Raw genomic sequence first — 16307 nt, forward strand, 5'->3', positions numbered from 1 at the left:
CGTGGGAGGGGGCCTAGATGGCCTCCAATTTTTTTGGTCACTTAAAAAGGGCACTAGAACTTTTCATTTACGTTAGAAAGAGCCCTCTTGCGACATTCTAGGACCACTTGGTCGATACGATGACCCCTGGGAAAAAAACAAAAAAAAACAAACAAATAAACACGCACCCGTGATTAGTCTTCTGGCAAAAAATACAAAATTCCCCATTTTTGTAGATAGGAGCTTGAAACTTCTACAGCAGAGTTCTCTGATACGCTGAATCTGATGGTGTTATTTGCGCTAAGATCCTACGACTTTTAGGGGGTGTTTCCCCCTATTTTCCTAAATGAGGCAAATTTTCTCAGGCTCGTAACTTTTGATAGGTAGGACTAAACTTGATGAAACTTATATATTTAAAATCAGCATTAAAATGCGATTCTTTTGATGTAGCTACTGATATCAAAATTCAATTTTTTAGAGTTTTGGTTACTATTGAGCCGGATCGCTCCTTACTACAGTTCGTTACCACGAACTGTTTGATTCGTTACCACGAACTTTTTGAAAATCGTAATAAATAATGTAAATGAAGAGAAGCTCCTAGGAGAAGATATTACGGATGAATACGTAATTTTCGATCTAGCACGCAAACATAAGACTTGCAATCTAGACATTCCGGTAGAGACTCCAGCAGTTACTACACAGGTAAGGGAGGCTGCGTCTGATTCTAGTGTACAAGTGGAGGCCAAAATTGATCTTAGTCTACCAGATGTAGATAAAGATGAAAATGAGGTTAAAGTAGACTCCAGTGGAAAGCCAAGTAAAACTGGTGCTTCAGAAGAGGGTTTTTAGAACATTGTTAATGAAACCAAGGTGCTGGAAAACACTAGTTTTTGTGGAACGGAGAGTGAAGAATGTAAAGACGAGGTACTTCTTCGCCATTTCAATGATAAGAAACTAATAGGAAAACTTACATCGAATACAAGTTTACTGGTGAATCTAACACAGAAACGTAAGACTTGTAGTCAGGCCGGTTCAGAGGAGCCTAAAAATAAAAAAAATCGTTTTGCCAAACATCAAAACAGCAACTGCCCAAAAGAGCTATATAGAAAACATGGCTCCGTTATAAGACCATTCCCATTAGGTGGGACAAATCAAAAGCCAGAATCAAGTGGACCAGAAAAGTTCTGCAACAAACAAAGATGCAATAATAAAAAAGAGGAACTTTAGAAGAAGAGTAAGGACCTAACACGTCAGGAAAACAAACAAATTTCAAGTCAAATTGTTGAGATGTCGGCCTCTTCTAAATTACTGCCTTTATATCCGTCTTTCAGTTCTGATAATAAAACGCAGCCGAAGAAGGAATTAAAAACCCTCAGTGTAAAAGGAAATGGTTTCGTTGAGACTGGTGTAGCATACAAACGTAAAAATTACAGTCTAGGCACTTTTGAGGAGCCCACAAACAAAAAAAATTGCTTGAACCAAACTGAAAACAGCAAAGTTCGAATAGAGCCGAATGGCAAACTTTGGAAGGACAGAAAAGATACAACAGAGCAAGATAATAGACATGTTTCAAGCCAAGTTTGGGGGAAGTTGGTCTCACCTGAATTACCGCCTTTACATCCAACATTAAGAACTGATGAAAAAACACAGCTGATAAATGAACTGGGAAGACTTAAAACGACAAAAAAGAGTGACAATTTTTCAAAACCTCCTTCAACTGCTAAAAGGTGCAGTGGTAAAATTATTCCCATTACTTGGAATGAAAAGGACAGAAATAGCCTCAGTGAGGCGGATATTCTTAGAAACAGAAAAGCTAAATTTGGAGAAATTCCCAAAGAATCTGAAAGAAGGACTCAGGCCTACGTGCCTCAGAAGCTAGAAATTCTCTTACTAAGGGCAGCTGTAGGCTTATCTGTGCTTGCAGCTGTTGGCTTAGTTGTATCTGCAGTAGTTGGTTTTGTTGAGCCAAGAGCTGTTGACTTATTTTTACCCGCTGCTTAGTTGTACCTTCAATATGGCAACATACCCCAGAAAGGCTGCTTTTCAAAATATCCTTATATTGTTTTTACGTTTTAGAAACAAAAAGTCAGGAATGACAGCTTTTTTTTTTTTGAAAGCAAAAGGAAGCTAGAAAATTTACATCCTATGACTGGCAACGGGAATTGTCCCCATAATTTGTAACAAAGAGGCCGGAAAAGATAATAATCTAGGTTTCAGAAGTTACTACAGGAGTAAATTAGGCTAGGTCTGCTGATTCTAGTGTACAACAACTGGAGGTCCAAATTGAGTTTAGTCTACCAGATATAGATAAAGGTGAGAAGAGGGTTTTTTACAACATTGTTAATGAAACCAAGTTGCTGGAGAATACTAGGTTTTGTTGAACGTTGAGTGAAGAATGTAAAGACGAGGTACTTCTTCGCCATTTTAATGATAAGGAACTCTTAGGAAAAAATACATCGAACATGGATTTACTTGCCAATCTAGCACAGAAACGCAAGACTTGCAGTTGGCCGTTTCAGAATGATCGTATATTAATGAAATATCATATTTAGAAGGACCTCGAAACTCAGATCTCTCATTTGAAATCCCGACCTGATCCAGTTTCATTAGGGGGGAAGGAGGATCGAAAATATTGGAAAACGCTTAAAGCAAAGAGATCAAGATGAAACTTGGTGGAAAGAATAAGCGTAAGTCCAAGATAACTGACATAACTGGACCGTATCAGAAACCATGGTTTCATTCTTTAAAATAATGTTTTTTTCAAATTTTCACTAATTCTAAAGTAATAAATATGAGCCTTTCTATTCCACCACGGTCCTTCCCCCATTCTGCATTTCTAGGGGATTTTGGACCCCCTTCTGTTTCACACAATGTCTAAAAAATAGTGCACTTTCAGCTGGAAAAATTCTCAAGGAATTTTTCCTCTTTCACCCGTGTTTTATATAAATGTAGATAAATCCCTAAAATATTTTTTTCTCTGATTTTCACTAGTCTTGAAGTGATAAACCTGAACCTTTCTATTCCAGCAAGATCTTTCCCACATCGGATATTTCACGGGGGTTTTGGGCAAGGTTTCTAAAATCCGAGACTGTGTTACAGTTGGAACCTCCAGCTCCCCCAAAGAGAACAGATACGTACCAATTGTGTCAATTTCGTATCTATAACTTGTGCTTATTCTCCCCATTAAGTTTCATCCTGAAATCTCCACTCTAAGCGTTCTTTAAGATTTCCGTTTCCCCCCTCCAACCCTCTATGTCCTCCAACCCTCTTCTGCAGATTCAACAAAACCAACTGCTGCAGATACAACTAAGCCAACATATGCAACCACAGTTAAGCCTACAGCTGCCCTTAGTGAGAGAATTTCCAGCTTCTTTATTTCAGTGATTTTGTGTGATTTTTGGCACGAGTATTTTGGATGCTTAGATATTTGGATATTTTTTAAGAGTACGGTGAAGAAATCAATTAGCAGGTCTGTAAACTACTTTTGATAAATTTGAGCTACAGATAATGGCTAAATTTAGTATTCATGATCTGGCTCTAGCAAAGTTTCGAGGATTCCCCGATTGGCCAGTTCGTATTATTGAGGTTTTGAATCCAAAGACTACGAACTCAAAGTCAAAAGTCTTTAAGTATCTGGTTTTTTGCTACGGGTCCCGTGACACCCAGTTTGTTCTCGAGTCACAGCTTATGCAGTTTGAAGCAAATAAGGCTGAAGCTATGAAATCTACTAGCAAGGGTGTAAAGGGAGCATTTGATGATTTTATTCATCAACCGAACATTTATATAGAACTTTGCAAAGAGAAGCTAAAAACCCAAATTCCAATTCCTGGGCAACAAACTATAGCGGGATCGTCGGCTATTATTACTCGCATTTCCGCGACAGAACAGGAAATCCAAAGTGTGATGGAAAATCTTGCTAAAAAAATAGACGAAAAGCTGGATGAAAAACTAGTGGCCACTGCTGCTGGTAGGCAGTCTCTATCCAGTGACACTTTGCATGCTATAAAAGCTCAGAGTTCAACTATCGTTAGTGAAGTTTATTCAGCTTTGATTGTTGAGTTTGAACCGAAATTCTTAGCCCTCAGTAACGAGCTGAAATTCCTAAAAAATCAAATAATATTTCTTGAGGAGAGAGTTAAGAATGCAGAGCAGAAATTAGATATGTATGATCAGGACTTAAGGCTAGATAGTCTTCTTTTCAATGGTATCAAACAGCCTCCAAGTAGTGACTTAAAGTCTGTAATCGGGGGTGTGATTCGCAATAAAATAGAAATATCTGAAGTGTCTGATGGTGATATTGTGGAAGTGAGAAGATTTAAAATAAACAGTTCTACAACTCGTCAAGATACCATAGCTCCGGTTCTGGTAAAATTCAGGTCGAAAGAAATTGCCCAAAAAGTTTTTAAGCTTAAGTCGAAACTAGTGCGCACTGGTGTATTTGTATCAGAAAATTTAACAAAGCAGAGACGTGATATTCTGAACCTAGCACGTGAAAAATACGGTAATAAACAAGTGTGGTCTGATCAAGGCCGAATTTATATACGCCTTGCGAGTGATGCTTTCCCCCGTCGCCTATGGTCGTTGCAAGATGTCGCTTAGATTTTTTTTTTTTTTTTTTTTTTTTTTTTTTTTTTTTTCCAATAGGAATCAGTACAGTTTATATTGTTCTTATTTCTTGATAATTAGTTTTGCCGTTACACCAGAAGGATCGGTTGGATGAATTAGAAAATAATGCTTTAGATGTTAATGAAATTTTAGAGTGTAAAATTGCTCAAGATAGTGTTGTAAAATGCCCTGAGCCAGTAAGAAAAAGTCAATATGTATCATTTGAATTTCCAATACGGAAAGAAAATAAGAGTTTTCGTGTGTCTGAATGGAATTGTCATGTTACGTCATCGTCTGAGGATATTGAAAATTTTTTGTCTGCTATGAATAGTAGTATTGATGTATTAGGTATTTGTGAAACGTTTTTATCTATGGACAGCTGTCTCTCGTCTTACATTTTTCCAGGTTACCAAATGATTTCGAAGGTTAGAAATCGGATGAGACAAGGAGGTTTGTCTTTTTTGTTGAAAAATGGAATAAAATTTGAAGAAAGGGATGACTTATGCCTTTGGATTGAAGGGAAGGTGGAAATTTTTTCTGTGGAAATTGTATTTGTTGAGAATAAAAAGATAGTAATTTGTTTGGTTTATAAGCCACCTAGCACTCCCTCGGTTGAGTTCCTTGATTTATTTGATGATTATTTATGTAAACTTCTGTCTGTAAAAAATGAATGCATAATCATGGGTGATTTTAATTTTGATTTGTTATGTTTGAATAGCTATAATTTTGAGTTTTTTAACTTGATGTTATCGCATGGTTATTTTCCAATGAATCGCCTTCCTTCTAGAATAACTGAACATTCTGCTACTCTTATTGATAATGTGTTTCTCCCTGCAAATTTAGTTCCTGATTCTTATTGTGATATCATGATCCATCCGGGATCTGATCATCTTCCTGTTTCATGTACGATAAAGCAACGGATCCCGACTTGCGAAAAGTCTAGGCGTAAACTTATAAGAGATCTTCGGCCGGCAAATTTACATGAGTTCCGTGAACAAATAAGTGTAATATCGTGGGAGAAAGTGTATGAAGAACCGGATCCCTCGCGTGCCTTCAACAACTTTCTTGGGATAATTACTCCGATATTTGAGTCTGCTTGTCCCTTGAAACTTACTAGGAAAAAAGAACGAGATATCCCCCGAAAACCCTGGATTGATGATGAAGTTGTTGAAGCTATAAATGCTCGTAACGCTTGCTTCTTTAAAAGTTTAAATGACTCATCTGAAGAAAGTAAAAATGAATATATTCGTCAACGAAATTTAGTGAATAAGTTAAGACGTTCAAAAAAAAAAAAATATTACATCGAAAAATTTAATGAACAAAAAGGTGATATGCGGGGCACTTGGCAGACCATTAACGGTGTGATTAAAGGCACAGGTAAACATTATGGCCTCATAAATGCTATCACTGTCGAGGGTGTTACATTGACTGATAAGCAGCAGATTGCTGACGAGTTTGGTAAATTCTTCTCTGGTATTGGAAGTAGAATCAGGGAAGACACTTCTCACGGAGACCCAGCGAAAAGTGACACGCTCTTTGAAGATAATCGAGGTGAGCATCATAAATTTCAATTTGAAAAAGCGTCAATTGAAGAATTAACAAAAATTGTGAAGAATTTAAAGTCAAATGCTGCTGGTATTGACGGTTTGAATCTGAAAGCATTCAAAGTAGTTTCAGTGTATCTACTACCATGTCTTCTCTACCTCGTTAACCTGTCACTTGAAGTCGGCCAATTCCCTGAAGCGCTTAAGCAAGCAAAGGTCCTACCACTGTTCAAATCAGGCAATAAGCAAGATATGACGAACTATCGACCTATAAGCTTGTTACCACTATTCTCAAAGATATACGAGAAAATAGTACATCGACAGCTGTATGAATATTTAGACAAGCTCGGAATATTAAGTGAGTCACAGTTCGGTTTCAGAACTAAACATTCAACTGTTCATGCGGCATACCATCTAATGGAGTGCGTTAATAGTGCCCTAGAAAGGAATCTTATCCCTCTTACTGTGTTCATAGATTTTAAAAAAGCATTTGATACCGTTGATTTTAATCTTTTATTAAGTAGGCTAGCTTGTTTGGGAGTCCGTGAGAAGTGTTTGAATTGGTTTAGGTCTTACTTGCATGGTAGGTCCATCAAAGTTATGATAGATGATGTGAGGGAAACCCTTCAATGTGAATTGTGGAGTGCCCCAAGGTTCGGTATTAGGACCTTTACTGTTTCTTATATACGTGGATACAATGCGTTTTTACATTCCTGGTGCCGTAGTTACATCATTCGCAGATGACACAGCGCTTACAGTGATTGGGGAATCTGTCGAAGATCTTATAGAGATAACTAAAGTAGCTTTGGAGAATTTATCTCAGTTCACAAAGCATAGTTTTCTTGCAGTGAATACTGAGAAGACTAATTATATGATATTTAGTCGTATTGGTAAAGTTGTAAATAACTGTCATAGTATTCTTTTACAAGGTGTTTCCATCAGTCAGGTTTTTCAATGTAGATATCTAGGATTTTATTTTGATGTAAATTTTAGTTGGATTCATCATTGCAAAGTTTTATCTTCAAAATTGGCTCGCGGAGTTGGTATTTTAAGAAGATTTCATGATTTTTTTCCTCTACATGTCCTGAAAGCAATTTATTATTCAATTGTCCATCCTTATTTAGTGTATGGTTGTTCATTGTATGCAAGCAATTTTTCTAGTCATGTAAAAAGGGTCCAGATTATGCAGAATAAGGCAATTAGAAGTTTGGGTGAGTATCTTGAGTGTGGTAGTACTAGAGATAGTTTTAGAGATTTAGATATCTTGAATATTGATTTTATCAAATCTCAACAGATTTCAATTTTTGTATACCAGGTTTTAAATGGATTGTCTCCTCAATATTTTAGAAGTTTTTATCGATATAATTCAAATTACCACGATTATTCTACTAGGAGCTCTGATCAGCTGACTAGTGAAATCAGGCATACAACGCGATCTGGGTTTATGATGAATAAAAAATTATTTTTTGAATAAATTATAAATTATATTGTTTAAATTTTTATCCCTTTTTTTTCTTTTTTTATGATGAGAGATGGCTGTTTAGAGATTGTATAGTGTTTCGTCTTTTTTTTTTTTTTTTTTTTTTTTTTTTTTTTTTTTTTTTTTTTTTTTTTGAATGAATAGTTATCATTTATTTGTTGTAGTTTGCTGCTGAACAGGGACATTTTAGGTCCCTAAATTGAGCAGTATATTATTGATTGTAAGTGCAATTTTAGTAATTTTTATTTGATGAAATAAACGCATACCTACCTACCTACCTACCTAGATGATTTCCACATTCCCATTTCTTTAGTATCTCTCTTTCGGCCAATTTTGGCCGAAGTTCAGGCCCAATTTGGCCAGGAGTTCTCCAATTTTGGTTATTTCTTTGACTACAACAGTTGTCCAGATTACTGTTTAATCTTGTAATTTAAGTAATCTTGTAAAGCTGTTTTTTTCTAAGTAATCTGTAAGCTGTTTTTTTTTTTAATTTGATATCTGCAATGCTCTTTGCTATATGCATTTCTACGATGCTGAGTGTTTGACTGCGCGTAGGCCTGAGTCCTTCTTGGAGATTCTTTGGGAATTTCTCCAAACTAGGTTTCTAACAATATCCGCCTCACTGAGGCAACTTCTGTCCTTTTCATTCCAAGTAATGGGAATAATTTTACCACTGAACCTTTTAGCAGTTGAAGGAGGTTTTGAAAAATTGTCACTCCTTATCGCCGTTTTAAGTGTTCCCAGTTTATTTATCAGCTGTGTTTTTTCATCAGTTCTTGATTTTGGATGTATGGGTGGTAATTCAGGTGAGACCAACGTCCCCCAAACTTGGATTGAAATATGTCTATTTTCTTGCTCTGTTGTATATTTTCGGTCCTTCCAAAGTACCTTTTTATCATTAGTGTGTCTTGGGTTGGGATGTAGGACCGACATTCCACCAATTTGACAAGAAATTTGTTTGTTTTCCTGATGTGTTTTATCGTTGTTGTTCTTCCAAGGTTCATCTTTTTCATGATTATATCTTTGTTTGTCACTTTATTTTTTTGGTTCAATCGACTGTAGCTGTTGATTTGTCCCATCTATTTGGGATTCTCTGATACCAAAACTAAGTTTGCCATTCGGCTCTATTGGAACGTTGCTGTTTTCAGTTTGATTCAAGTAAATTTTTCTGTTCTTTGGCTCCCCAGAAGTGCCTAGACTGTAATTTTTACGTTTGTTAACAATTTGACTTGAAATTTGTTTGTTTTCCTGACGTGTTAGGTCTTTACTCTTATTCAAAAGTTCCTCTTTTTCATTATTGCTTCTTTGTTTGTTGCAGAACTTTTCTGGTCCACTTGATTCTGGTTTTTGATTTGTCCCACCTAATGGGAATGGTCTCATACCGGAGCCATAATTTCTATATAGCTCTGTTGGACATTTGCTGTTTTGATGGTTGGTAAAACGAATTTTTTTTTTAATTGTAAGCTCCTTTGAAACAGCCAAACTGCAAATCTTGCGTTTTTGTGCTAGATTAGCAAGTAAATCCGTGTTTGATATAATTTTTTCTAAGAGTTCCTTATCATTATTAAATAAAAAAAAAACAAGTTTTTTTTAACTGGAAGTAAGGAGCGACATTCAAACTTAAAACGAACGCCCTGCTCTTTACGCTAAAGTCTGACTTTTTCTCTTAATTCTACTTTTTAAAACAGTAAAAAACGTTAGCGTAAAGAGCGGGGCGTTGATGAGGAAGCAGCAAAGTTTTAATGCCACTCCTTACTCTCAGTTAAAAAAACTTGTTTTTTTATTTCATTTCTGAACGTTTTTGAATCAATGCATGTTTTGATTTTGGCTCTCCACAGTGGCCTAATTAAAAAAAAATTTGCATATTTTTTTTTTTTTTGGCTAAATGGCTTTCTCATAATTTTGATCGAATGATTTTGAGAAAAAAAGAGCGGAAGAGGAAGCTTAGTTGCCCTCCGATTTTTTGGTTAATTAAAAAGGCAACTAGAACATTTAATTTTTTACGAATCTTTTATTAGTAAAAGATATACGTAACTTATAAATTAGTTTACGAAAAGAACTTTTGTATTCTCATGTTTTTAATACATATGTGATGGAATTCGTTCCCTCGTCAGCTCTTTACACTAAAGCTTAAATTTTGTCTCAATTAGGCAAATTCCTCGATGGAAAGTTCCCCCAGCATAACCCCCTCTTCTCAACTCCTCCCCCAACCAAAAAATCCTCCTGAAAACACCTGTACACTTCCCAATAACCATTACTATACTGGTGGTGGATTACTAGACTGTGGGGGAGTAAGTCATCCCCAAAGATTTTCGACTACGCTGAATAAAATGCCTATCTCAGAATTTTGATCTGGTGACTTTGGGAAAATAATTAGCGTGGGAGGGGGCCTAGTTGCCCTCCAATACTTTTGGTCACTTAAAAAGGGAACTAGAACTTTTCATTTCTGATAGAATGAGCCCTCTCGCAACATTCTAGAAAAACTGGGTCGATACCATCACCCCTGGGAAAAAAACAACAGAAAAACAAACAAACAAATAAACACGCATCCGCGATCTGCCTTCTGGCAAAAAATACAAAATTCCACATTTTTATACATAGGAACCTAAAACTTCTACAGTACTTCTACAGTTCTACAGTAATGTCGCCCTCTTGCGACATTCTACGACCACTTGGTCGATACGACGACCCCTGGAAAAAAAAACAAACAAACACGCACCCGTGATCTGTCTTCTGGCAAAAAATACGAAATTCCACATTTTTCTAGATAGGAGCTGGAAATGTTTGCTTTAGGGTTCTCTGATACGCTGAATGCGATGGTGGGATTTTCGTTAAGATTATATGACTTTTAGGGGGTGTTTCATCCTATTTTCTTAAAGAACGGAAATGTTCTCAGGCTCGTAACTTTTGATAGGTAAGACTAAACTTGATAAGACTTATATATTTAAAATCAGCATTAAAATGCGATTCTTTTTATGTAGCTATTGGTATCAAAATTCCATTCTTTGGAGTTTTGGTTACTATTGAACCGGGTCGCTCCTTACTACAGTTCGTTACCACGAACTGTTTGAAAATGGTAAAGAACTACCTCGTCTTTACATTCTTCACTCACCGTTCTACAAAACCTAGTGTTCTCCAGCACCTTGGTTTCATTAACAATGTTGTAAAAAACCCTCTTCTGAAGCACCAGTTTTACTTAACTCTCCACTTGAGTCTACTTTAACCTCCCTTTCACCTTTGTCTATATCTGGTAGACTAAACTCAATTTGGACCTCCAGTTGTACACTAGAATCAGACCTAGCCTAATTTACCCCTTTAGTAACTTCTGAAACCTAGATTATTATCTTTTCCGGCCTCTTTGTTACAAATTATGGGGACAATTCCCGTTGCCAGTCATTGGATGTAAATTTTCTAGCTTCCTTTTCCTTTCAAAAAAAAGCTGTCATTCTTGACTTTTCGTTTCTAAAACTTAAAACAATATAAGGATATTTTGAAAAGCAGCCTTTCTGGGGTAAGTTGCTATATTGAAGGTACAACTAAGCAGCGGGTAAAAATAAGTCAACAGCTTTTGGTTCAACAAAACCAACTGCTGCAGATACAACTAACTCAACAGCTGCAAGCACAGATATGTTACAGCTGCCCTTAGTGAGAGAATTTCTAGCTTCTGTATTTGGGATGGCTTCCACACTCCCATTTCTTTAGTATCTATCTTTCGTCCAATGATTCCTATTTCTAAAATTTTTTCTATAATTTTTCTCACCTTGATTTCTAGGAGTTCTCCAATTTTGGTTATTTCTTGGATCACAACGGTTGTCCAAGTTATTGTTTTTCGTGTAAGCTGGTTTTTCAATTTCATAGCTGCAGTGCTCTTTGCTATATGCATTTCTACGATGCTGAGTGTTTGACTGCACGCAGGCCTGAGTCCTTCTTTCAGATTCTTTGGGAATTTCTCCAAATTTAGCTTTTCTGTTTCTAAGAATATCCGCCTCACTGAGGCTATTTCTGTCCTTTTCATTCCAAGTAATGGGAATAATTTTACCACTGCACCTTTTTGCAGTTGAAGGAGGTTTTGAAAAATTGTCACTCTTTATTGTCGTTTTAACTGTTCCCAGTTCATTTATCAGCAGTGTTTTTTCATCAGTTCTTAACGTTGGATGTAAAGGTGGCAATTCAGGTGAGACCAACTTCCCCCAAACTTGGCTTGAAATATGTCTATTTTCTTGCTCTGTTGTATCTTTTCTGTCCTTCCAAAGTACCTCTTTATCATTAGTGTGTCTTGGGTTGGGATGTAGGACCGACATTCCTCCAATTTGACAAGAAATTTGTTTGTTTTCCTGATGTTTTGTATCATTGTTGTTCTTCCAAACTTCATCTTTTTCATGATTATATCTTTGTTTGTCACTTATTTTTTTTGGTTCAGTCGACTGTAGCTGTTGATTTGTCCCATCTATTTGGATTTCTCTTATACCAAAGCTATTTTTGATATTCGGCTCTATTGGAACGTTGCTGTTTTCAGTTTGATTCAAGCAATTTTTTTTGTTTGTGGGCTCCTCAGAAGTGCCTAGATTGTAATTTTTACGTTTGTATGCTACACCAGTCTCAACGACACCATTTCCTGTTACACTGAGGGTTTTTAATTCCTTCTTCGGCTGTGTTTTAAAATCACAACTTAAAGACGGATATAAAGGCAGTAATTTAGAAGAGGCCGACATCTCAACAATTTGACTTGAAATTTGTTTGTTTTCCTGACGTGTTAGGTCCTTACTCTTCTTCGAAAGTTCCTCTTTTTCATTATTGCATCTTTGTTTGTTGCAGAACTTTTCTGGTCCACTTGATTCTCGCTTTTTATTTGTCCCACCTAACGGGAATGGTCTTATACCGGAGCCACGTTTTCTATACAGCTCTGTTGGGCAGTTGCTGTTTTGATGGTTGGCAAAACGATTTTTTTTATTTTTAGGCTCCTCTGAAACGGCCTGACTGCAAGTCTTGCGTTTTTGTGCTGGATTGGCAAGTAAATCCGTGTTCGATGTATGTTTTCCTATGAGTTTTTTATCATTGAAATGGCGAAGAAGTACCTCGTCTTTACATTCTTCACTCTCCGTTCCACAAAAACTAGTGTTTTCCAGCACCTTGGTTTCATTAACAATGTTGTAAAAACCCTCTTCTGAAGCACAAGTTTTACTTGGCTTTCCACTTGAATCTACTTTAACCTCACTTTCATCTTTATCTACATCTGGTAGACTAAGCTCAATTTGGACCTCCACTTTTACACTAGAATCAGACGCAGCCTCCCTTACCTGGGTAGTAACTGCTGGAGTCTCTACCGGAATGTCTAGATTGCAAGTCTTATGTTTGCGTGCTAGATCGACAATTACGTATTCATCCGTAATATCTTCTCCTAGGAGCTTCTCTTCATTTACAAGGTGATGAAGCTCCTCGAGGGTAATATCATCACTATCTGTCTCATTTAAACTAGTTCTCTCCAGTAGCTTGCTTTCATTTATAATCCGATGAAAATACTCATCAGAAATTCCCGTTGTTATCAATTGAGATATCATTTCCAGATTTTGCTCAAAATTTGTATTTTCACTCATTTTTTGTACTTTATTATGCTAACTGTAATACAAGGCATGTTGAAATATTTAGACTCTTGGAAAGTTTTTTTCTATGTGCTCACAGTAAGCCAAAAAAATGATATTTTGAATTTTTTTGATCGAATTTTCAACCAAACAGAGGATAAGAGATTTTTGCATTTTGCAAAAATGTCCTTTTACTTTTTTTTTACTTATTTAACTGCTTTTCACTGAACTGAAACAACTGAACACTTGACGTCACTGAAACAATGTCAGTTTAGTATGACGTGACTTCAAGGAGTCTTGTATACTGCAAGTCAACTCTTGTGGATTATTTATCAGTGCTTTGCTTTGAAATTTCTAAAAGAGAACGACTATGAAACTGCTAAAGTAAAAAGCAAAAAACTAGTAATTGGACAAATATTTTAAGAAAAAAGCCTTGAAAAAACAAAAACTTTAAAAAAGAAAACCAAAAATTTGAAGCTTAGTATAAATAGTCGGTTGACAAATATCATTACGGAATTTTTTTTTTTTATTAGCCATGTTTTTTTAAAACATGAAAAAAGTTGCAAAAATTCTAAGTTCAGGTCGTAATCGCTAAAGTTATTCAAAAATAAAAGTTATCCAAAAACTCCAAAAATACTTACGGTGCCTGAGCAATAATTTTAATGTTTTAATTCAAACTAGAGAATTCAAAATTCAAATTTTTCAGAATTCAAATTAGGACTTAATTCCAATTAAAATTTTTTGATATTTTAACTCAAACTAATACGTGAAAATTTTAAATTTAGTCTTTTTCTTTCTTAGACAAAATCAACTCGGTACGTGATTAAGCTTATAGGTTTGAATGCAACTATTTATATAACGTCTGTAGGAAGACCAAAAAACGAACATTTGCCATTATTGCAAATGCTGATTATCTATTTTGATAAGGGGTTATAACAATTCCAAAACCAAAAAAAGAAAACCAAAAGTTTCGTTTTTAGTACATATCTTTGTTATTTAATAAACAATATTAGCTTCAATAAACAAATATCTTCGAAAAGACTTTAGTATGAAAAGTAATTTAATTGCGTAAAGGGCAAACAGCTGGCAATTACGAAAATATTTATGTATAAAGGAATTAAATCAATTTAAAAACCTTACAGAAAACCTTTATTAACGCTAAGAGGAGGTGCTGAGGTTGGGGAATCCCCCTAATATACGCAATAAATTCTTTTTATTCTAAGTTTGAATGTTGCTTCTTACTTCCAGTTGAAAAAAAAACAGGTCTTTTTGTTTAATTTGTAAATCTAGAATAACTTCAGTTTTGGCAATAATCAGGGCCGTAACCAGGATTTTGGGGGGATCTTTTAAACAAGAATAATTCGCGTTAGGAGAGGTTTTACTAAAAAAAACTAAAAAAAAAATAAGAAATTTGTTTATATCCATTATGTTAAGTTTTTACGAGTCAGACAAAGGTTTCGAGGGTCGGTCAAATCTGCCCTATCCACCCCCTTGGATACGGCTTTGGCAACAATTATCAAAAAAAAGGTCCAAGCTGTTATCTTTAATTTAATTACTTTGTTATTTCTTATATATTATTTAAATATTTAATTAAATTCTTTGCTGTCAGAAAAGATGAAATCGAGTTCTAGCGTTTGCTAATGATAAAGAGCAAATATTTACAGTATATTCCGTTTTATCAATTCTTTTATTTAATTATTTCTCTCTTATAGATACTTTTTTTAATTAAAACTCTTTGGTGTCAGAAAAGACAAAATCAAGTTTTTATATCTGCTAGTGTGAAAGAATGGAAAAGAAGAGTTGTGTTCCCGTAGACACTTTAGAAACACCCATAATCACTACTCTTTTCTTCCTTAATGATTTAAGATCACGCAGAAGTTAAGGGGCTATCCCCTCAAGACGCAAGCGTTATTAATTCTCTTCAAGACACAGTTAGTGGTTATGTAATAGGATTTGCTTGGCATGTTAAATTTATTTAGGGTGACGTAATCTTGCGTGATTAGTTTGATCTTACGACCTGCTTCAGTATTATTTTTGTATCGGAAGAATAAATATCTACCTCTTATTTTAACAAGAGCTAAGAGCTCATATGGCACTTGTGACGAGGCGAGAAGAGCTAAGAGCCAAGAGATCATATGGTATGAGCTATAACAAAATTCTATGAATCAATAGATTGATTTAAAAAAGAAAATAAGAGGCTTAATGCCGGTCAAGATTTAAAATAAGAGCTCTGAGTCACGATGTCCTTCTAAATAACAAATTCATTAAGATCCGATCACCCACTCGTAAGTTATAAATCCCTAATTTTTTCTAATTTTTCCTCTCCCTTTTGCCCTCCAGATGGTTGAATCTAGGAAAAAGACTTTATCAAGTCAAATTGTGCAAAGCCCTGACATCTCTACCAATTTTCATCGCCGTAGCACGTCCAGAAGCACCGAACTCGCCATATCACTGAACCCCTCCCCCCAACTCCCCCAAAGAGAGCGCATCAAGTACGATTCTGTCAATCACGTATCTGGGACATTTGTTTATTCTATCCACCAAGCTTGATCCTGATTCCTCCACTCCAAGTGTTTTCCAAGATCTCCCCCTCCATCTCCCCCCAATGTCAAAAGATCTGGTCGAGATTTGAAATAAGAGCTCTGAGACATGAATTTCTTCTAAAAATCAAATTTCATTACGATCCGATCATCTATTCGTAAGATAAAAATACCCCAATTTTCATGTTTTCCAAGAATTCTAGTTTCCCCCTCCAATTTCCCTGAATGTCACAGGATCTGGTCGGAATTTGAAATTACAACTTTAAGGTACAAGATCCTTCTAAATATCAAACTTCATTAAGATCTGGTCACCCTTTCGTAAGTTACAAATACCTCAATTTTCAAAATTACCCCCCCCCCAATTCCACCAAATAGAGCAGATCCAGTCCAGTTATGTCAGTCACGTATCTTAGACAGGTTTTTATTCTTCCCATCCAGTTTCATCCTGATCTCACCGCTTTAAGTATTTTCTAAGATTTCCGGTCCCCCCAACTCCCCCCCCCCCAATTACGCTTGATCCGGTTGAGATTTAAAAAAAGATATCTGAGTTACGAGGTCCTTCTAAATATGAGCTACATGA

General features: G+C 35.8%; 1 protein-coding gene across 1 annotated transcript; it reads left to right on the top strand.

Moving 5' to 3' along the window:
- The first annotated feature begins 5351 nt into the window (after positions 1 to 5351).
- On the top strand, positions 5352 to 8623 carry LOC136041158 (uncharacterized). The gene is made up of 2 exons (XM_065725689.1): positions 5352 to 6648; positions 8607 to 8623. Exons 1-2 carry the CDS (start codon positions 5352 to 5354, stop codon positions 8621 to 8623), a joined length of 1314 nt encoding a protein of 437 aa, XP_065581761.1.
- The last annotated feature ends 7684 nt before the right edge of the window (positions 8624 to 16307 follow it).

Source organism: Artemia franciscana, unplaced genomic scaffold, assembly GCF_032884065.1.
Source record: "Artemia franciscana unplaced genomic scaffold, ASM3288406v1 PGA_scaffold_112, whole genome shotgun sequence".
Classification (NCBI taxonomy): domain Eukaryota; kingdom Metazoa; phylum Arthropoda; class Branchiopoda; order Anostraca; family Artemiidae; genus Artemia; species Artemia franciscana.

Excerpts from the sequence above, each read along its gene's own strand:
- LOC136041158 (XM_065725689.1), top strand. The coding sequence starts at position 5,352 with ATGAATCGCCTTCCTTCTAGAATAACTGAACATTCTGCTACTCTTATT.